The following is a 20,920-nucleotide window of genomic DNA, read 5'->3' on the forward strand; positions in this document are numbered from 1 at the left end:
TTTGATACAATTGTTTTTGGTCGCATAAGTCTTTGACGCACTACAGTAGACTGTATGAATATTTATACATAAGAGTTCACGTCACTTCCGTTTCATTTGCACTGTTCTGACTTTATCATTTGTTTATTTCTAGAATGTAAATTTAATGACAGATTGTCTGTGATAATTTTGACCTTTTAGCGTGAAGTAGTTGAACGTTCTCTTATTCTTATTTTTCTTTTAATTTTTGCTGACGAAATCAGGAGGAAATTTCTAATGGGGTAATTTGCAATTGACAAAAGGACGTAGAAGTAATTTGCATTCGTAATTATACCTGTTTAGATGTAACGAATATTCTAAGGCTACTTGGAATTTCTAATTATTTTAGATCACAGATAAGTGTTAAAATATTATTTACTTCAGAATAATATTTTAGATTATTTAACTGGTAATAATGTTTTAATGATACAATAGAACTAAAATTAAATATTTCCATTTTGAAATTCTTTTTCTATATTATGGATTGTGTATGAAAAATAATTTTTTAAAGTCCCTGAAGAATACGAATAATATTACAAAATACGAAGTACTATATTAACAAAGTTGTTTTACATAATGAATCATCGTGTATTGTCGTCATTTCTGTCGCACGTTGCATAAATCTGAATAATCAAACATTTTAAATGTATAAATATTGAACATATTCAATGAAGATGATTACCGCTTTCTGAAATTTACACAGTTGATGCATTTACCGCTAAAGTAATTTATCAAGAGGTTGTCGGTGGTTTATTACGAAGGGGATTTATTTTAGGGGTGGTTTCGCACACGTTGGCGCCATCTCTATCAAAGACAGTCAAATGTGATGACTTTATTTTTATTAATTTTACACTTTTTACAATTGAAATAATAATATCAATATATTATTTCTAATAAACCGTGCTTATAATTATATTTTCAATACTTTAGAAAATTTTTCATTTTGTTCGAAAGATAGTTCGATGTAATATAGGGGAAACTTCTTTATCTACTGGCAGAAAATTCCCCTAGTGTGTCGATAAGGAAGAAATTCTTCATATTTCTCGAGGAAGAACCATAAAATTCATCATGATAGCGCCACAATCGTTTCCTGCTGTTTTTCAAACGGTGATCGATAAAGCGCGCAAATTCAAATATTCAAAAATCAATACGAAGACATTAGAAAGACAAAATTATTCGTTCAAATAATATTTTAAATATTAATTTACATTATTAAATCGTCATTTACTAGAAGTTTATGTCTTATTAAAAAAAACAGAAGGAGAGAAAAGATACCAAATGACATTTTCTTCTTTCACTCCCACTACAAAATTACAATTAGCGTTAGCAGCGTTCGCTATAAATAATCGCTCAAATAACAGGAAATACAGACGATTTAACCTCATCATCGCTTAATCATTCATCCATCATCTTTGGTTTAAAAGCAACTCGTTCCACTCCGATTCTCAAGGATGTGGATCAAGCAAGAATCTCATAAAAAGAAACTAGGACACAGACAAGTACCTGTAATCATGGTTCTCTTCTAAAATACAATATCCCTCATAAAAATCACCAAATTTAAAAAAAGCTGCAATATTATCAGCTTGAAACTGGAGTTAAAAACGAATCTCTCCAAATGAAATCGATCAACGACGATGGTTTCTCAACAGAAATGCCAAACGCGCGGTCGCGGATCTGGCGAGGATTTAAGATTCCCGTATTTCCCGGGCTGTCAAACGAGAACGCCGCGGCTGAGTTTCGATTAATCGATAAGACAGTTGCCGCCGGCTGTTACACTCGTTTCCTTATCATTAGCCTAGTTCGGGGTCAGGCTACCGAGGGCGCTGCACGTTCTTCGTGTCCGTTCCTTCTTCCACCGCCTACGTTCAAGTCGAATTCAACGTTGACTGTCGTCGGACGGGTCTCGCCGTCGTTCTACTTCCTCTTCGCCGTCAGCTGAAACATTATCGCGTTCACGCGTCGTCGTTGTAACAACCGTAAAATGACGGACATTTACCTGGCCGATCGTAACGAGGTGTGTTGTTGCCATTGGGCCGAGCGCGACCTACCTACCCGAGTTATGTGAACGTCCTGCACCCCGGGGCCCGGCTGTTCGTTCGCGCTAGCATGAGTATTTCTCAGGACAGCGCAGCCACGATCTTGGGCAGGGAGGTCTTCGACGAGACGTCTCATCCGTCGAACGAAGGTACGTGAAGAAACGAATCAGACCGAATGTTCATCGAACGTTTTCCCCGTTTCTCGTCCCACGATCGATGTAGCACAGGGTGGCTTTTCCATCGCCGCCGCTCCTCGTTCGGACACTTCCGCCTACCTTTCTTCTCTGGCTAGTTCGCTCTTCGACACTTGCCCATTTCGAGGTCACGGTCGCTCATTGAACACTCGTCCTGTCCATCGAGGCGAACCGAAAGTCGCGATACCGTCCTTGTAATTGTTCAATTGCGCGTTGCTAATGAACTCGTTCAGATACGTTTCCTCTAATTGCTTGGTTCTAACAGGGTCAGTTCAAGTTCCTTCTGTTCAATATCCAAGGTTCTCGATGTCTTTTGTATCTTCCCTATTCTGACATGATTAATAGTTTCTGAGTCGTATCAGTTGCTGATCTGAAATAAAAAAATGATAAAAGAAGGATGAAGAAAAGCGTAGGGAGGCTGGAGATGGGATTGGTGAAAAGTTAACGGTGAAAGGGATTAAATTGGAAAAGTCGTGGATAAAACCAGAGAAGGTCAAAGAGTTTCGGTGATGTTTCCTTGTTTATTTACACCAGGGTCGTACGGGAGCAGTGAGCTCGTGTACCCCAGCGCGGCGAGGAAAATCAATAGAATCCGCAGTGCGGCGAAAGTTTTGTCATAAGCCTCGAGGACCACCCCTTTGCTATCCGTACCACTGGCCAGCTTCCGTTGCAGCAAATGCATTCGTCAATTAAAAGTCACCTTCGAGCTTTATTTTATAGGCAGCTTTCGCCGGAAAATCTGGGAAATACTTGGGAAATTTTAGCTGGTAGCCTTTGGGACAGCTACGAAATTTATCCATCGCAGGGAAGACAGATGTTGTGGCGGTTACCCCCATACACCGAGCCACCTGTCAAAGACTTCCATGATGGAATTTTTAATCGACCCTCTTTTCCGACTGCTGTCGTCGGGATTTTCCATGTTTCATAAAGAAAACGGGAGAAGCTTCGAGACTGTCTCGAGACTCTGGCGTTAATCGTATGCTTAGTCGTCGTTGCATTATTTTCATCCTTAGCGAAGGCAATTCCACAGAGGTTATTGGATTTATCATGGATAGAGAAATTAATATTGAATAGAATTTTGATCGACTGTACGTAGAGTAGAAACGTCTTTGCATTTATTATGCATGAAATTATGCAGAATACATGCGAACCGTGTGTTAGATCGAAGAGAATAATTTTGCAAAAATCTGCGAGAAATTAATATCCACGCTCTATAATTAAACGATTGAACGACATTCTTGTAACGAGTTATATATACCCGGTGACGCAATAAATCAGGTATCTGATTAAACGAAGCGGCAAGATCGGAGACTTTGTTTGATTTAATTTTAGAATCGCCACCTGTAAACTGCACCTCGCATCGGGATACTTAAAAATTAATTAAACCGCGATGAGTAGTGTGGGCCAGATTTAGACGCGTCAGCGTCATGAATATCGCGGTTGATGAATGTTTAACAGTTGCCAGCAATTAGTTGGATAAAGTTTGGCTAACACGTTATCTTCGATACGGTTACTCGATATTCGATGTTAACAGCAAATATTAGCTAAAGACCCTTTCTTTTTGTCCCGAGACGACAGTTCCGCGTTGCCACGTGTACTTCCACCTGGCCTATATAATCGATTAGCATCGTTACACTTTACATACGGCCAACTCGAGAACCTTGAAATCCACGAGCATTTTAATAATACTTTCTTCGTTACCTATCGAACAGAAAAATATTTATAATAACCGATAGGTTAAAAATTCTACCCTCGACGAGGGTCGACCAACAAGATCCTCTATCTTTATCAGCGCCCACGTCTCACCCGGGCCAATAATACTTGTTACAAAAGTTCCAACTGCTTCTTTGATCAACCACGGCTATCCGATACACTTCGTAACAAACTTCTCAGAAATTCAATTACCGGATAGTTGGAATCCTTGAAAATATTGAGGCAAATGTTTGCAAGTTTCATGGGACGTTTACGATCGGTAGAAGCAGAGGAGACCGATAATTAAACTAAATTAAACATTGTTTGCCAATAATTACGTCAAATTTCTTGGAGATAAGTATGTTCCCTCTGTCACGTATGCAGTAGCAGAAAGGTAATGTTATCTTTGACTAGTTAAATGTTACTTATTCAACAATTGATACGAAATCAAGATAAAGAGCCCAGAAACGTTGAATGGTTATTATAATTTATATAAGTATTTTTTTTTTTAAGGACGCTTTCATTTAAATTCCAGGAACGTTTTAGCCCCTTTTCACAAGCCCACGATCATCCTTGACCTTCTTAACGCTTCGCAAAGTGTTACACGTATTCGCCTCTCACGCATTTCGCGAAGCGTTAATTAAGTATTTCCAGTTAAATTAATATCATCGCGTACTCTGTCCACGAGTTCATAGTCCATCGCCCTTGTCCAGTTGGTAATCAGCTAATGGAGCGCACCTGGTTCTTTTTTAGAGGTGCTCGACTATGCGAGACGCCTGGGAATCGACCCCGATGCGGAACCGCACCTCCTGGTCTTGGCCCGGGAGGGCCTCATGGCGGCCTTGCCGAAGGGTTGGAAACCATGCTACCACGAGGCGAGCGAAAGCTGGTACTATTACCAGGCTTCCACCGGAACCACCACCTGGGAACATCCCCTGGACCCCGTTTACAAACAGCTGGTGAAACAGGCCAGGGCTGGCAATACCAGGCAAATGAGCGTCGGTACGGATTGCCTCGTCATTACGGGCGAATGGAAAATATAGGATTTAACCCTTTGCACTTGGACTTGCAGTCTGTAGCGTACACACGGTATTTAGGGAAAAGAGAAATCTAATTGTACTACTACGAGTATCACAGGGATTGTAAGACCATTAGGGTAAGAGTAACCTGATTAACCCTGACGATGCAGGGATCTGTGATAAATAGGGAATTCCGGTACCGGAAATCGAGTCCAAGTCTTCTTCGTGGGTGACTTGTCCACTGCCAACCCTCTGACATTTCAACCCCTATGATTCTTTTTATTTTCTTCTCTAACAGTATTATTTATCAAATTGTTATTATTATATTTTTTAGATTCCTTAGAGCTTCTATTTCACAATTGCTTCTAAGTTTTAGAAGATATTTAATCCACCTGTCCATTACCAACCCTCTGACATTCGTACCCCTATGATTTCTTTTATCATTTCCTGCAGAAGTTCTGTAACAGTATTATTTATTTCATTATTTTATTTTCTAAATTTCTTAGATCTTCTATTTCACAATTTCTTCTAAGCTTTCGATGATACTATTATTTGGTGATTGAAATATCTATGCCACTTGTCCAGTACCAACCTTCTGACATTCCTACCCCTTATATTATTTATCAAACTGTTGTTATTTTATTTTCTAAATTCCTTAGAGCTTCTATTTCACAATTTTTTCTAAGCTTTCGATGATACCATTATTCAATAATCAAGATATCTAATCCTATCGTCTTCCACTTTAAGCACGTCCAACTTTTCATTTATCATTCAAACAGAAGACTTCGTTGATACAGTTTGCAAGATTCAAATTTTATGTAAATTCTACAGAAAGATATCGCGTGTACGCTGTTCTATGGTAGACTCAGCACCTCCTGACTGATTCACACAATGTATTCACCTTTTTCTTTTTATAAGTCGTTGCTCGTTTGATTGATGATAGATAGATAGATAGATAGATAGGTAGATAGGTCTGAAACTAATCTAGTTATGTTTGTGTTCATTCTTGATCAAGGTGAACAAACGATGATCTTGTACTGCAATCTCGAGTATACGTAAAAAAACAAAATATTTTTATACCCTTCGACGTCTGTGATTATGCGACAGCTTGTGTAACAAACATTCACAGTCTCGCGTTCTGTACATGTATAATGTAGACCAGTTGTGTATAAATAAACCATGACATGCATATTGTGAACTAGAAGTGGCATGACTCTTTTTTTTCTTTTTGTCTCGTGCAAAGGGTTAACACGCGAACCTTCGAAGAGCAATCTCAACCCCTGTTCAATTATCATTCACTGAAAGATTGACTAACCATTTCAGCTTTCGAAAAGTCAAACTTTCACTTATTTCTCGTTTAAGAATACTTATCGACAGACGAGATACGGTAAACAAGATAAGATAATCTTATCCTCAGAAATCGAATGTTATTTAATTATCGTTTGATCGTAAAAAGTGCGATCTCGTCACTGAACAGGTGAACCAATCGTCATTGTTATTGATAATAACAATTATTAACAGGCTCGCTAGCTTGTCATTCGTGGCTGATATCAGGGAATTATCGAACTGATAACCACGCTAGCACATCGTTGTTAAGTTAATTTTAAGAAAACTTCACTTTGACAGTGAACGTGCTTAACACCTGTTCTTTCGTATTTTGCCAAAATTTCGCTGGTATATTTTCGCCAAGTATTCAAATTCGAGCTTCAAGGACTGCTTTGGCACTGAAATTCGAAGCTGGCTTCCCGTCAAACGTGAATTATATTTTTAGGATGAATCCAGATGAAACTTTGCCCGCCGTCTCGCGGCGAGCATCGATCTACGTAGGAGAATATTCTTCTCCGTCTGTTCGCCGACTTTCGATCGCGATTCGATCTTTCCTTCTCGTTCGATCCGCAATGATTCATACCGATTACGTAAATATTCTTTTGCTCTTGACCTTGAGGCATCGAGTTTGCAGAAATTACACGCAGCTTCGGTTTCCATTCCCAATGACCGCGGATCATTGGCAACGGAACATCGTCTTTGCTTATTGAATCCGCGTCTTTTCTCTGTGTTTTTACGTAACACCGACCGGCGGCCACATAAAATAATTCCTCGTGTGCTCCAACTTTTATGTAACGTTTCTTAAATGGCGCGCGTGCAACGCGATAGAGCGAACGATATAACGTACGCTCGGTTTTGTGTTAATTATTTTCAAGCACGTGTATTGATGAGGCTAACGGTAATCTTATCGCTCACGAGACTATAATTCGTGTAACAAACAACGATAATCCATTTGCAAACGGTCGTTGAATCGATTCGGAGATCCGTTTGTCAAAGTTCATCGGGTTCGTGTTGAAGAGGCCATCGCACGCGCGTACACGTAACCGTCTCATCGTGGTACGTTGAATAATCATTTTTTTTTTTATTTATTCGATTGATCACCTTATTCGTTTGTTGCGTCTTCGCGCTGTTATTGAACAGCTGCAATCGCGGAAATGCAAAATTTTCAAGTACGTTCACTCGATACTCAAAGAAGATTGGTTGATTTATCATTTGAAATGGAAGATGCTTGGAATTTTTTATTTTTATTTATTAACGTCAATTTTTTACGTAATTCCAGGTTTCTCCCTGTACACCGAAAACTCATCCCAGACCTGTCCAATCGATGTACTTAACTGTTGTTCACTGGAGAACGCGTTAAAGACCGCTCGTCTGATCGTCCCTGTTCGAGTGCAATAAAGTTACACAGACGAGCGGGTTTGTTGGCGCGATTTCTCGTTCGATAGGATAGGCGGACGCAGTTGCTCGGCAAAGAGCCCTCGAAACTCTTTCGAGCTGCTCGTCGGGGTGCGACACATTCGTTAAGGCACTCACGTGTCGGTGCACTCGCTCGTGAAAGTACGTAATAGTTGCTTGAACGTAGGATCCGTCCAATTATCGCGTCCAAGTCCATCGAGCGCGGATTGTTCGAATGCTTCTCATCTTGAACATCCTACGAAAGCTCCTGGCGCGATTCGAATTAAAAAAAGAAAAAAAAAAAAGGGTAGGATTAATTATTGTTCAAACGAAACGATCGACCGTCGCTTTGTCTTAATTTCAAAAAGATATCCGTCGCGATTTCAAACGGAAGGGAATCCAGAAGAAAGCAGCTTCTTTGACTCGCGTGATTATCGTCGAATTACAGAGTGTCACTTAGCAGACCGGTTAAAAGCCTCGCTTAAAATCGCATCAGGAAGGCAGACGAAATTGCGACCGCGTGAAAAGTCAATATTTGTTGCCGCTTCTCGTCCTCCTCACCTGGCATTCTTGTTTCTACTCCGCGAGCCGCGAAGATTAAAGGCACACCCGGTCTAAAGAGCAAGATTTTTCTTCTTTTTTTTATTTTTAAATTTCCCGGCACCGACGATTCTCTGGAGAGTTGTTCACGCGGAAACCTTCCTCTTTTCGAGCTGTTCGCCTTTGAGATGTTGCAAACGAGATTCGCGATCGCTGCGATGCGATATCGCGAAGGAAAATGGTTAGAAAAACGGCTAGGAGATACCGGTTCGTTTAGGGAGAAGGGTCAAGTGATATTGCAATCACTTGGCGGCGAGATCAAAGCAGACACGTGTTCACACAGAAAATTCTGTTATGGAACAGTATGTGTACACTTCGTTATTCACTTTGTCCAGTGGACACGGCGCGTGCCTTTGCTATGCAAATGTTTCTGAAAGAATTATAGGGAAAAGCGTTTGAAAGAAAAGGAACAGTTTGTTTCAAGATCGACAATCCTGAGTGTTATTATTAATAATCTCTGCCCGTGATTTTTCAAGTTTTTAAATATATTTTCTTATTCGTTTCTTCGGCATTCCTCGCAGCTGCGTATAAAAAAGGAAGATGACAAAACGGTTGACTTCCACCGTCGGCGACCCTTTTCCCTCTGGAGGGTGATCGTTCCCAAGAAAAGTTTGCGTCTGTTTCTTCGCTCCTCCCAAAAAATATGACCTGATTTTTTTTTTTAAATCATACATCTTTTATCGACAGAGGAAGACTCGAAGACCACCGCCAAGGATCTCGAGTCGCACGAGGAGGCAACCCTTCCAAAGGAGACCTCTTCAAAGGAAACCATAAAACACACTTTCAAAATGAACCCATCGACCACCAGAATCCCAACGAAATTGGCACCCTTGAAGAAATTAGATAAGCTCGAAGGGGTGCGGAGGAAGGATAGCTCCAGCCAGGATAGACAACACTCGAGACGAGACAGTGATTCCAAGACGGAGAATCCATTGGCCACCGATAGAGCTTCCAGGGATTACACGAACCTCAGGTTTGTAAGAATAAACCCTGCGTCTTTATACGAATGTTCGTTTAAAAATATCCTGAACCATCAACAGGTTCCAAGATCCAAAGTTCTACGAGTGTCCCAAGGTCCTGGAAGCCATGGCTCCTATCGCAGCAACAGTAACCGCGGCTACCACCACGATCACTAGTCCCACCCTGGAGTTAGACTTGAAAGAGGTGCTGAAGAGATCGGAATCCTTGAGCCCAAGACACGAGAAAGACTGGGAGCAGCTGTCCAGCAAGTTCAGCTCCGAGGAGAACATCATAGACATAGATAAATTAAGCATCACCACGTTGGCTAGGTCTGAAAGATCCGAGAAGTTCGACAAGGAGAAACATCCTAGTCAGTTCAGTCAACAAAAGGAGCTGACTCTGAGCGGTGGTGGAACCATGTTCCTGAAGAGCAACAGGAGCAGGGACACCACTCCCAGCCAGGAGGGTGGCAAGCTGGATGACTTCCGCACCGTTGCCATCTCTGACGAAGGGTGTAACATTGTTGGTGATAGACTGAAGTCGATCCTCAGGGAGAAGCAATCAGAGGATGGTAAGAAAGTAGTGTTCAGTATTAAAATAGAATGAAAGGTAGAAAACGATAGATTTTTATTTATTATTAGTTCTAAAGTTATCCAATCAATTGCTTTGAAACGATTCTTTTCAGTCGAACCTTGTATTCACCCAGTTCCCTTGATTCCCAACAGACGACAGGCCAGTGGACGAAGAACGGAAGAGCGTTCGCTTCGACATAGAGAAGGAAGTGGACATAAAGTTCACTTATTCCGGCTCCGAGGACGACTGGGACTCGGAATCGGAGGAACAAAACGTGCGAATATCCGCGGTGGTCTCGAACAAGGCTACCGGGTCCATTTTATTCTCCCAGCGATCCAGTTCCCAGAGTCTCGACGATGAAAATAAAGAAGATAGCGAGAGCAAACTGGACGAGGACACCAGGAAGAGTTCCTCTTCTGAAACTCCGAGGAATTCGAAGGTGGTTGGCAAACGTTTCGTCGTTCAGAACGTCACTGAAAACGAGCATCGCACTCAGATGGCCAAAGAGAATCTGCGGAGGGACAGTTTGTCCAGGGAGAGCAGCTTGGATTATGTTCCCAGCAACAAGTTTATGAAAATAAAGAATATCGATCTGGTATCGAGGAGCGAAACTGATTGCAGCGTGGTGAAGAGCAGCGATTCGGAAGACATCCGGAAGAGCAAGCCGAAGACGGTGAAGCCTAAAAAGTCGGCTATACGTTTCTCGAAGGATAGACAGACCGACGACGACGACACGTCTGACTTGTCCAGAGTGAACCAGGACCTGGAGCAATCGCGAAGGGAACGTTTGAAAGAAGAGCACAGTAAGAACTTGGACGAAACTAGAACAGGACTGAGCAAGGATCATCAGAGGGACATAGAGATGTTGAAGAAAGAGTTTGAGGATAAATTGGAGCAGACGAAGAAGGAACTGGAAGAGAATTTCGTGGAACAGAAGCAGCAGTTGCAAAAGAATCTGAGCGAAAGGCTGGAGGAGTTGAAAAGAGAAATGGCTGAGAAGGTATTGATTCAATATAAAGGTCACTCTAAAAATTCTGATAATTAATTCTTTTAATTGCGTTTCAGGAGGAACAGGAGATCCAGAAATTGATCGCCGAAATGGATAAAGCGAGGCTGGAGAACCTGAAGAAAGTGAAGGCCGAGTTAGAAGTGTGTTACGAGAAGGAGAGACAAGAGATTCTAGCGAACTTGAAGACCGAACTCGATGAGAGAAGGAAAGAATTATTGGAATTGCGGAACCAAGAGATGGGAAAATTGGAGAACGAGCACGAAAGGGATCTGGGCGAGGAGAAGCTCGCCAAGTTGAACGAATTCGAGCTGACCAAGCAACATTCCGAGAAGATCGAAGCCCTGAAGAAGGAGCTGGAGAAGGAGTTCGATGATCTGCGTACCGAGCTGCGCATCCAGCAAAGGGAAAAGATCACAAAGATCACGGAAGATCACGAGAAGTGTTTAGCTGAGATCCTTCGTGACTTTAGAATCGACGTGAGTACCTGACGATGCCTGTTACTTTAGCGACCTTCCTTCCTGAACGTGTTATCTCGAACCAGATTAAACGTAATTAAGATTATATACGTTATTAACCGAATTTCTTCCAAATTAAGAAATTTATCATTTCGCTTGTTAGCCTAGCGTCGTGCGATCGCGTAACACCGTCCAGATATTTAGCGCCTTAGGATAACTTTAAGAAAGATCTATCCTGAAACTGTTGTACCTTGAAAGATTATATATTTAAAGTTATATTCAATAAAACGCCAATGCGTACCATCACAATCAAGCAGCAGTGAATTTATACCGAGGGAACTCCGATAATTATCCTGATTCCGATAATTACTGTGCGATAATTGCACGAGTGGAGGTGTCCAGCGGCTCGATTTCCAGCGCCGAGACGTTTACAGCATCTTCGAGGAGGATGAAAGAAACCAAGGGACATTTTTCCTGAATATATTGCTCGATGAAAGCATCGCTGGATGCTTGAAAAGAATTTGCTGTTGCGGTTTCAGGAGGATCTCACCCGTAAGATGTACAAGCAGCGTTTAGAAGAGATCCACGCGGATTTCTCGCGCGATGCTGAAAAGGAGGCGAGGAAACAAACGGAGCGAGCTCTTCAGCAGGACAGCATAGAGTTCGAGAAGATGCGTTGCGAGAAACGATTGCTGCTGGACAAATACATGGCACTGAAGGAGAAATACATGAAGCTGAAGAACGAGGTACGTTTGGCTGTCGAGAGGAGAAGCAGAAGGAAAGAGGGATACACTACTGCTTCGGAGACGGAGAGGTCGACGTCCACGAGGACCAGAACCGACAAGACCGAGTCGTCGGAACAAAAGTGAGTCGAATCTGGCATTCTTTATTTACCTGATCGTTTTCGTTTTATATGGTCAACCGTTTGCCGTTTATCGAGATATCAAGCTATTTTCCACGTTTCGGCTTGTAGGAACGTCGTACAGATGGAAGCGGTGTGAAACGAGAGAAACGAAATGAATCGCAAAGGGTTGACGCGTTTTGGATCGATCTCTGATGTACTTGTACGTGTCGTGATTCTGACAATCGATTCGGAAGCATGCGTTCCGTTTGTGTGTTACAGTCACGCTGAATGTTTTGAGAATCCGTTGATATGTACAGTAGAATTTGGATCGGTACTCAAAGGTGTTTCTTTCGGTTCTTAGAAACGGTTCGAGCCAAGGCTTTGAAAAGAATAAAGAGCGAAAAATATATTGCTGAGACAATACTAATTCAACAATAAAACAATTAATTTCGAATATTTTAATTCGATTTAATTTTGAATTTTTCAATTTAATTTTTTATTTTTCATAATTATGAGGTTTTTCTGATTAAAATAAGACCAAACACGACATAATTTAAAGCATATTTGCTTCTTTAATGAATGATTTTTTTTTCACCTATTTAACACCTAAATGAGATCTGAAGTTATCCTTATCAGGGTAATAAGTAAATACGCTTCAAATTATATCTTGTTTGGTCTTGTTTTAATTAGAAGAACCTCACAATTACATTAATAAAAGTTTCATTATAAAAAAAAATTATTATTGCATAAGTATTCCAGTTCAGATCAAGTTACATACACTATTTGCCTCTGAGTGTAGGGATGGTTATTCAATGCATCTGCCCGGGTACTCATCTAACTTTTACAGTAATTTTTCTTTTTATTGCTTCGAATAGGATTCTCGAAACGTTTAACATTATCCACGTACCTTTGCTCAGATTAGTGTTAACCGTACTAATATTCGTTTTCTGCACCTCCATTTTCCTCGTCACCATCTCCAGTACCTTCACAGTCAGCGCTACTTAACATACCCTAACCGACCACACGGTTGTTTCAAAAGTTACGTGTGTAAACCCTTTCTAACATACTCTCACTCGACTAATTCTTCTGTGACAAAAGAAAAATCGAAATCCCATTTGGCTGTCTCGAACGTCGACACGTAACGCGAAGTAAACTGTGAAGGTACTCGCTCACGTTCATGCGATTCGCCCTAATGTCTGGCTATAGGCCTTAAATCGTGCTCGCAGTACGCCGCTAAGGAACACGCGCCCAAGCCTGGCGACGACGAGCGCGAAAGCGCAGGAAACAGCGATCGCGAAGGAGCAAACCGAGGAACAGCACAAGCCGGACGAATCGAACGTTCAGAGCGTTCAGAAGGTTCAGAATTCGGGGTTTCAGAAGGGTGCCGCGATCGGAGCAGCAGCGATCCCGAAAACGGCCGCTGTACGAATCGAGTCGGACGACACGACCACCGCCAGCGAGACGAACGCGAACATGTTGATGAAGAAGAAGAAGAACTTCAGCAAGAAAGCGACCAGCACCGCCAGAGCTAGCACTGCCGGCAACAATAACAATAACAATCTAGAGAATCCCGTTGAGAACATCAGGAAGCAACTGGAGAAGCTGGAGGATCTTGGCGATCAGCTGCCCAGCAATGAAACGGCCTATACCTTGCGGTATCCTTTCCAGGACAAAGGTGAATCTTTTTAAAGGAAATTATTCGGACTATTTCAATAATTGATTATCTTTTGATTTATTAACACTTTCCTGATGATGATGCATTTTTAATCCACCGTTGGTAAACTGGGCTTGATATTTATTAAAATTTTTAATTTAATCCTTTAAGCTCATGCTAGAGATGAAAATACTAATTGTTTTATAAATTTTACTGTTGTACATTGATTTCTTAATTTGACTTAAAATAAATACAAGTAGATGCACGACAACTTTGAAAACTAATTAAGTTCAAAGGGTTAACACATTAAACCTTCTTACAATAAAAGTATAAATTCGAAGGTGAATTCGGAGGAATGAAAATAATAACTCAGTATGCTGGTGAAGGATTGAAAATCTGTTTATTAAATAGCCAGGTGTGTTTTATAATTCTAACTTTGCTAATTGGCGAAACTTATTCGCATAATTAACCAACAGTAAGGTGTTAATTTGTAGCAGTAAGAATGCTGTTCTGAAGATGAATGTATACAGGGTGTCTCAGGTTTGTAAATTAATTCAGAAGTTTTTTAAACTATTTTCTGAAAAAAAAAAACACCTGAAACATCCTATGTATGGCTTATTTCGTAGCTCGAACACACTTTCACAACTTACAATCAACCGTCTACAGCTTAATCGCTTCAATTAAGTCATCACGCGCGCGAAATACATACCAACGTTCCTATCTCTCGATCTTTTCCGTTATTTTCATTTTTCCATGTTAAAGATTCTTTTTTCTTTTATTTATTCTCCTTAGGCATCTATAGACTTTACTTTGGTTAGCGGCTTCTTCTCTGCTCGGCCTGCTCGTAAACGCACCACCAGCAGATCTTTTGGTTCTCCTTCCGAAACCGTTCTTCTTTCGTTCTCTTCCTTCCGTTACTTCTTTTCCGTGCACGCCGCTACCGCGAGCATGCAGCCTGGCGGGAGCGTGTCGGATGACACCGAAAAGGAATCTGCTCGATTTTCTAGCGCTGGCGAACACCTCTTCGGAGCTGGAGTTCTTCCGTCACCGAATCCATGTCGAGAGGGATTCTGTGAGGAGGGCTCGAGAGGCGCTTCGACACCAGGAAAACGCATTCCACGGACGTCAAAAGGCTTGGAAGCAACGTAGCGCCAGAGCGACCCTCGAGCAATTAGTCCAGGTACACCGTATCATCTTTCTCGGATTATTCACTCGACGCTTAGATTCTTTGTAAATTTTTTTCCAGGAGGAACGAGAACTTTCGGAAATGGAGGTGAGCCTGCATCGAACCAGGAGCCTCTTAGGTGAGAAGGTGATCCACCTGAGGCACCTGGAACAATCCTTGGACAGAGTGGCGAGCGCGAAGAGGAACGAAAACGAGGCCACGTCGACGAGAAACGACGAATTAACGTTGAGCGACATGTCCAGCGCGAGTAGTGGATTCAGTTCAACCGATCTGGGAACGGACACGTTCATAGGTGAGCTGCTCTCGTTATTCCATCACCTCCCTTCCCTTCGTTATTTAATTTTCTATGTTATTATTTATTTATTTCATTTCGATCGTTTCGCTTTTCTTTGAATCGTTGCTGAAGGAGAATGTATCTTTCGTTCGTTTCCTTTCACTTAACAATTTTCTTTCGATCTTTTGTCACGATCCCGACGTATTCAGACAAACCGGATCACTACCAGGAGTCGACGGAAATAATCGCAAGCCTGGAAAGCCTAAACTCCGAGATACGTGAAATCTGGGGCGTGCTGAATAAACGTTTGGACACTAACGCCTCACCACCGCCCACTTTTATGTACTCTTATTTGCGATGGCTACGTTTCCACCACCTTGCAGCACAATCAAACAGCGTACAAGGTACGAGAAAAATGAATTTCGCTTAATATAACAAGATTCCAGGTCTGGAAAATTTTCCTTCAGGAACGTTTGGTACCCCGAATATCCAGTCGAACATCCTGTCTCAGTTAACAGCCACGCAACCCCCGACGACCACCACACAGAACATCATCGCCCAGTACGGTCCGAACAGCGGTTTCACCACCAGCGTCGGGACCGTCGACAAACCCATCTCAAATTTAATGGAGAGAACATGGAATCTTCGGGATTGGTTGCGACAAGCCTGCGCCGAGAACACCGATTTGATAAGTCCAGGTCAAGCGACTCTGTAAAGATTTGTTTCCAGTTGCTTCCTGCACGATCTTCTTCATCGGAATGATTAGTCTCCTTCGATATTCGCGGAAAGATCGGTCAGTCTCCTCGTCGTCGAAACGGTTTCAAATGTTCCGAACAGTGTATCATCCACTCTAGTCATTCGATCGACTTTGAACCTCGTATCCGCTTGTTCCTATCAAGTTCAGTTCGTCTGTTCGAAGATAAAAAAAAGACTGCAAATAGCCAGCTGTGTGCAGAAATCGGCGTTCCTTGATATCGTAACAGCCTTATTTAAAAAAAAAATGAAAGGAATTTTAACAAGGCAACCTGTTACAGAAGACTTTTCGTGAATTAACGTGGAAAGTTTACGAACGATCGAAGAACAATAATTGTGAAACGTAATGAACGATACGGGCTCTCCTGTAAATAAGAATTTCCTCGACACAAGTTCCGTTCCTTTCTGTCGATCCTTTATACATATATATTTTCGAGGCGGGTTTTTCTGCGAGTGCAACGAGGATGTGTATAATATTTAACGTACACTATATACATGTATACGCGAACGAAATTCCACGTACCGGGTGAATATGTGCAGCTCAAAGTCTGGGAATCCTTAATGACTAAATTGTCTTTCGAATGCCAAACTTTCATATTCATCGGCCCGTTTCAATCCTCGGACGGTGGCTCATCGAAATATCAACGATAATTTTAATTTCGGACAACTTTTGTTAGTTTTACGTTTATGACAATATTTCGTTTAGAAATTTGACCAGATAATTTTTAATTAATGCACCGTCTGTTTCGTAGATTTGGGTCACTGTACAACCCGTTCGAGGGTTAACAGGAAGGTGGAGGCAGAACGTTTCTGGCTTTTCAGAGACGACCAATTATCTCATAATACCAGTTGCAATTAATTTCTAGGGACATTTATTAACACCGAGAAACACGTAGCTCGCAATAATCCTGATCTCATTAGATGTATAGCATTAGAGAGTGTTCAAGGATTCTAGAATGTAGTCCTTGTCAGAATGAACATGTTGATTGTTAGGAGGATGAATTAAAGAAAAAACAACGCAAACCTTGCCCTACAGTGTGTTAATAAATATTATAGATGTGATTGTTTTAATCACGACAAGCAACGTGTTGAACGTCTGATGGGAGGCTACGTTAAGTTTCCTTAATTTCACGAGAAACCTTGTTTTTATAAGTAACTGTTGTTCAGAAGATTCCCATTTTCTTGTTACTCTGAATCGTTGCTATTTCTCGTCGAACTTTGTTTCGCTTAACAATCGTACTGATATTAATCGACGCGTTCGTCTAATCGTTAAGTCGAACCAATTTAGATGATTTTGTATATGGATAAAAGAGCACGTAATTAGAACATTCAATTGTTATTCGGAATCGTAGTGTCTCTTCGTGGCATTTAATTATCTCTGCGAATGAGTTCAGATAGTAGAGTACCTTCATTAGCGCCGTCCTTGCGAATCGTACAAGCATCTTTCTTAATTATTTTAGAAATTAATTAAATCGTTGATTATCTAAGTTTATGATCGTTTGAAAGGTGCTTTGTCCATAGTGCAATAATTTAAAAAAATTATTTTAGGATATCCATTTGCCTATTTCAATGAAACTTTTTTTAATTATCCGGTGAAAAATCATGAAAGAATATTTAAAATATTTTTTAGAAATTGAACTAGCTCATCTTGGAGGTGGTTGGAAAAATACAACGGTTATTGGTAAATTCAATTTACTGGAACATTTGTATATTCACTGTTTCTATTTATTAAAACAAACGTACACAAGATATTCGGTAAATTAATTTTGGAATACCGTGTATATTCTGTAATATAATATATATTTGTATAAAAGCAAATATATATATGCTATATAAATTAACAACGATAATTCTCTTTTCATCGGGTAAAGGAAGAGAGGGGTGAAAGTAACAAGTTGTTAGCGAAAAGAATAAACAGTGATTAGTGGTGATTTTTTCAATGAATTACCTTGTACAGGGTGTCCACAAACGAAAGGATATCAGACTGGGTTTTTACTAAAAATAAAATCAAAATATACGGTACGAGGAGGTGAAGAAATTTTATTTTATTTCGATTTAATGATCTTTGTAGCCAAAATACTCATTTGTGATATTTTAATCGTGAATCAAATTAATCTTTAAGAATAATTTAAGTGTCCTTTCTTTTGGGGACACCGTATATAAACACAATGTCGTTTAGACCAATGAATTTCTTAAACCTATCAAAGACTGTTTAATATATCTAGATCTTATATTGTTACGATTACAACCCTTAGCCACTTAATTGAAATATTTTGATGATCAAAATGTGAAACATGCTGATATACGTATAATTAAATAAAACAGATGCATGCAAGAGTAAATCGTTGCACGGCGTTTCAACGGATTAATTCTTCAGCGTTTCTAAAAAAAGAAAACGAATCCTCGTGATCCGTCGTTATTCTTTTTCCGACCAACTTCGCCGCGAATAAAGTTAAATAAACCTGGAACCGCTTCGATAACTACGGCTAGGAAAATAAACTGCAATCGGTATGCGTGTTTTCACATTCGTCGCTGTTTTCCTCGAACCGATCCCTGCTGGGAAGCCACGAAGTCATTGGATGCGATTCGGTACGCGTTTTATTCCTCAGAAAATTCTGCACCGCCCTTATAACTGGCGATGTTTTGCAAAGTAACAATCTGATGCAGGCTGAGTCGACACCGTCGACTTTTTCGATCAGCTGATTCGGTAGCTCGTCGTCCTGAGCCTGCCGAAGCAATCTTTGTATCTAAAAATAAAATTAATCGAGTTTCATCTTCCTTTTCTTCCCATTTGTTGTAACTTACTTTATCGTTTTTGCTTTCTGTTATAAGATTAGCAGGATTCCAAGATAAATTGTCATTATTGTCATCCAAATCTCTGGCGAGGTTCTCTTTTGCAGGCTTCAGTTCGAATAATGAACTTATCTGTCGAAGTTAATACAAATGAACTTTAATTTGTCATTATTTAATTTTTTCCCACGTACCATTTGCGCAAGGAATATGACACTGTTTACAGCAATCGCAGTTACTTTCTGCGAGTCTAATCCAATAAGCCGGAAAAAGGCAGACACGAGATTAGAAGCCCCGAAACTACCCTTCTGTTTCGCATCGTTATCATCCCCCCGCTTCTGTTGCTGCTTGTGACCTAAGCTCTTCGCCACGAGATCAGCAATATCTTTAGCAGTTTCCAAATAATTTGTGGCATATTCCAAACCTGCCTTTATCTTTCGAAGAACGCCTGCAAATTTATCCTTCGTTATTAATGAATCATCTTGGAATTATTTTTCTAACTAACCATCCTTTTCTTCTGACGAACCAGGGACAGAAATTATCATAAAAGAGACACAGATAAATATGCACACAAATTTCGACATGGTGACGCAATGGAAATGTTTCGAGAACTGAGGAACGCACTCCGGAGGTAACGGATGTTAATTACTCATTTCCACCCCGTTGATTCCCGACGTTCCTCTTCCTAGTTCGTGATGACTGAAGAATGATTCAGACTCTCCTCGCTTTGTCAACCAAGCAGGAGAAATTAGAACTCGAGATTGAGGGGACAATTACGTCCTGCTGGTTACAGAACAGGTACGATAACCAGTCTTCTTTTGGATAAGAAACAACTCGGTTCTGTCATAGTAATCGAAGATGACGAAAAGGTAAGAATCTTCAAAAATATTAATTTCTTTTTTTTTAATATAAATGTACAACGTTGCAGAAATTTTTCACCTATCATCGGAATTTTCACTGCACTGCTGTTATTTTATTTAAAAACAATATCCGCGAATCGTACATCTTTCTACCTAGAAGAGGTTCGCAGTCTGAGCGAACTGCCAATGACGGAACTGATTCATATAAAATCTTCTCTCATCGATGAAGAAGGTAACGTTAAGATGTTCATCTTATATAATTGATAAAAATCAGTATAAAAATGTATAGATTTTACCACTGATGATGAACACGAAGAAGAAGCATCGAGTAGAACATTATCTGTGTCACTGCCTGTTGCACAACCCTTGAAAAGAATGAATAAAAAATCCATAAGGCGATACGAAGATCATTACGACGAAAAGGGGAAGGATTCGAAGATCTCGAAGATATTTCAACTTTCGGTCACTGCTCTTTCTTTTTTGGCATTCGGTGGTTATTTGCTTACATTAATAATAACGACAATTCGACAGAATTCAGGGACCAATGGCAATGGAAACGTCATTGTCCTCTCGGTAAGATGCCTGATAAATTCTGTAAAAATTTGGAAAAGAGAAGTGCAATCTTTTTGTTCTCCTTTTAGAACCTACAAGGTTTACAAAATTACAATCGTCCGAGGAGAAATGTTAGAATTTTGGATCCAGCTGAGAACGAGTTCGAAATGGAAAAATTGTATCGAGGGATGATCATGCTGTCTCGAACGTATGCAGCGTATAATTAATATTTAAGAAGCTCTGTTTAATATATTTTTCATCGACTGATTTGTGCGTATCGAACGAAGAAGCTGTAGGTGTTGAGAGATGTCGAGAAAAAAAGGGGTTCTGGTTTCGCGATCCGGGCACTCAATTAGGGATTCGCTTATCATGATTCGGCGGACTCTTGAAAATCCTAAAACCTAATAAAATCGAATAGAGGATCACGGTGTGTACATATCCCGAAGAATATTCTTAGCATGTGGGTAGAGGCTGCTTCAAACATGGCTGTTCAAATAAACACCTAAGTGACTGTATACTCTGAAAGTCTGCATGCAAAGATAACCATATGGCTTCCAGAGATATCATCAGCCATACGTCTCTATGCTATTATTCCACGGATATCTATAGCATCAGTAACATTTTTCTATTTTTCTTCTTAATTTATTCTGTTCGTTTTCCTCTTCAAAAAAAAAAAGTTAAATATCCCATTCTAAAAATTCCAAAATTTCCGTGTCATTAGCATAGTATT

The 20,920-nt window shown here is 40.5% G+C and overlaps 3 protein-coding genes across 6 annotated transcripts; 2 read left to right on the forward strand and 1 right to left on the reverse strand.

Annotated features, from left to right (window-relative positions):
- Positions 1 to 1,821: 1,821 nt before the first annotated feature.
- Positions 1,822 to 18,587, forward strand: Cep164 (centrosomal protein 164). 4 transcript variants are annotated; one of them, XM_034333189.2, is made up of 12 exons: positions 1,822 to 2,203; positions 4,694 to 4,942; positions 8,968 to 9,253; positions 9,321 to 9,811; positions 9,966 to 10,813; positions 10,879 to 11,298; positions 11,817 to 12,142; positions 13,348 to 13,796; positions 14,783 to 14,955; positions 15,022 to 15,253; positions 15,445 to 15,639; positions 15,682 to 18,587. In XM_034333189.2, the coding sequence occupies exons 1-12, from the start codon at positions 2,125 to 2,127 to the stop codon at positions 15,948 to 15,950; spliced, it is 4,017 nt and encodes a 1,338-aa protein (XP_034189080.2). In that variant the 5' UTR covers positions 1,822 to 2,124; the 3' UTR covers positions 15,951 to 18,587. The 4 variants fall into 4 exon arrangements, with proteins under 4 accessions (XP_034189080.2, XP_034191660.2, XP_034189978.2 ...); XM_034334087.2 differs by having other exon boundaries at positions 1,823 to 2,203; positions 15,703 to 18,586; XM_034334917.2 differs by lacking the exons at positions 1,822 to 2,203; positions 4,694 to 4,942 and adding an exon at positions 6,570 to 7,341.
- Positions 18,475 to 19,362, reverse strand: LOC117603944 (uncharacterized). The gene is made up of 4 exons (XM_034323581.1): positions 19,284 to 19,362; positions 18,973 to 19,226; positions 18,794 to 18,913; positions 18,475 to 18,735 (listed from the first exon to the last, which is right to left on the reverse strand). The coding sequence occupies exons 1-4, from the start codon at positions 19,360 to 19,362 to the stop codon at positions 18,475 to 18,477; spliced, it is 714 nt and encodes a 237-aa protein (XP_034179472.1).
- Positions 19,215 to 20,917, forward strand: LOC143305228 (uncharacterized). The gene is made up of 4 exons (XM_076689861.1): positions 19,215 to 19,647; positions 19,707 to 19,870; positions 19,928 to 20,211; positions 20,280 to 20,917. The coding sequence occupies exons 1-4, from the start codon at positions 19,637 to 19,639 to the stop codon at positions 20,415 to 20,417; spliced, it is 597 nt and encodes a 198-aa protein (XP_076545976.1). The 5' UTR covers positions 19,215 to 19,636; the 3' UTR covers positions 20,418 to 20,917.
- The last annotated feature ends 3 nt before the right edge of the window (positions 20,918 to 20,920 follow it).

The sequence above is a fragment of the Osmia lignaria genome, chromosome 9 (genome assembly GCF_051020975.1).
Source record: "Osmia lignaria lignaria isolate PbOS001 chromosome 9, iyOsmLign1, whole genome shotgun sequence".
NCBI classification, from domain to species: Eukaryota; Metazoa; Arthropoda; class Insecta; order Hymenoptera; family Megachilidae; genus Osmia; species Osmia lignaria.

Coding starts and splice junctions, on each gene's coding strand:
- Cep164 (XM_034333189.2), top strand. CDS start 2,125: ATGAGTATTTCTCAGGACAGCGCAGCCACGATCTTGGGCAGGGAGGTC. Junction 10,814..10,878: donor AAAGAGAAATGGCTGAGAAG/GTATTGATTCAA, acceptor ATTGCGTTTCAG/GAGGAACAGGAGATCCAGAA. Junction 11,299..11,816: donor TTCGTGACTTTAGAATCGAC/GTGAGTACCTGA, acceptor TTGCGGTTTCAG/GAGGATCTCACCCGTAAGAT.
- LOC117603944 (XM_034323581.1), bottom strand. CDS start 19,362: ATGTCGAAATTTGTGTGCATATTTATCTGTGTCTCTTTTATGATAATT. Junction 19,227..19,283: donor TTCGTCAGAAGAAAAGGATG/GTTAGTTAGAAA, acceptor ATAAATTTGCAG/GCGTTCTTCGAAAGATAAAG. Junction 18,914..18,972: donor TCATATTCCTTGCGCAAATG/GTACGTGGGAAA, acceptor TAACTTCGACAG/ATAAGTTCATTATTCGAACT.
- LOC143305228 (XM_076689861.1), top strand. Junction 19,871..19,927: donor TTCTCTCATCGATGAAGAAG/GTAACGTTAAGA, acceptor AAAAATGTATAG/ATTTTACCACTGATGATGAA. Junction 20,212..20,279: donor GAAACGTCATTGTCCTCTCG/GTAAGATGCCTG, acceptor TTCTCCTTTTAG/AACCTACAAGGTTTACAAAA.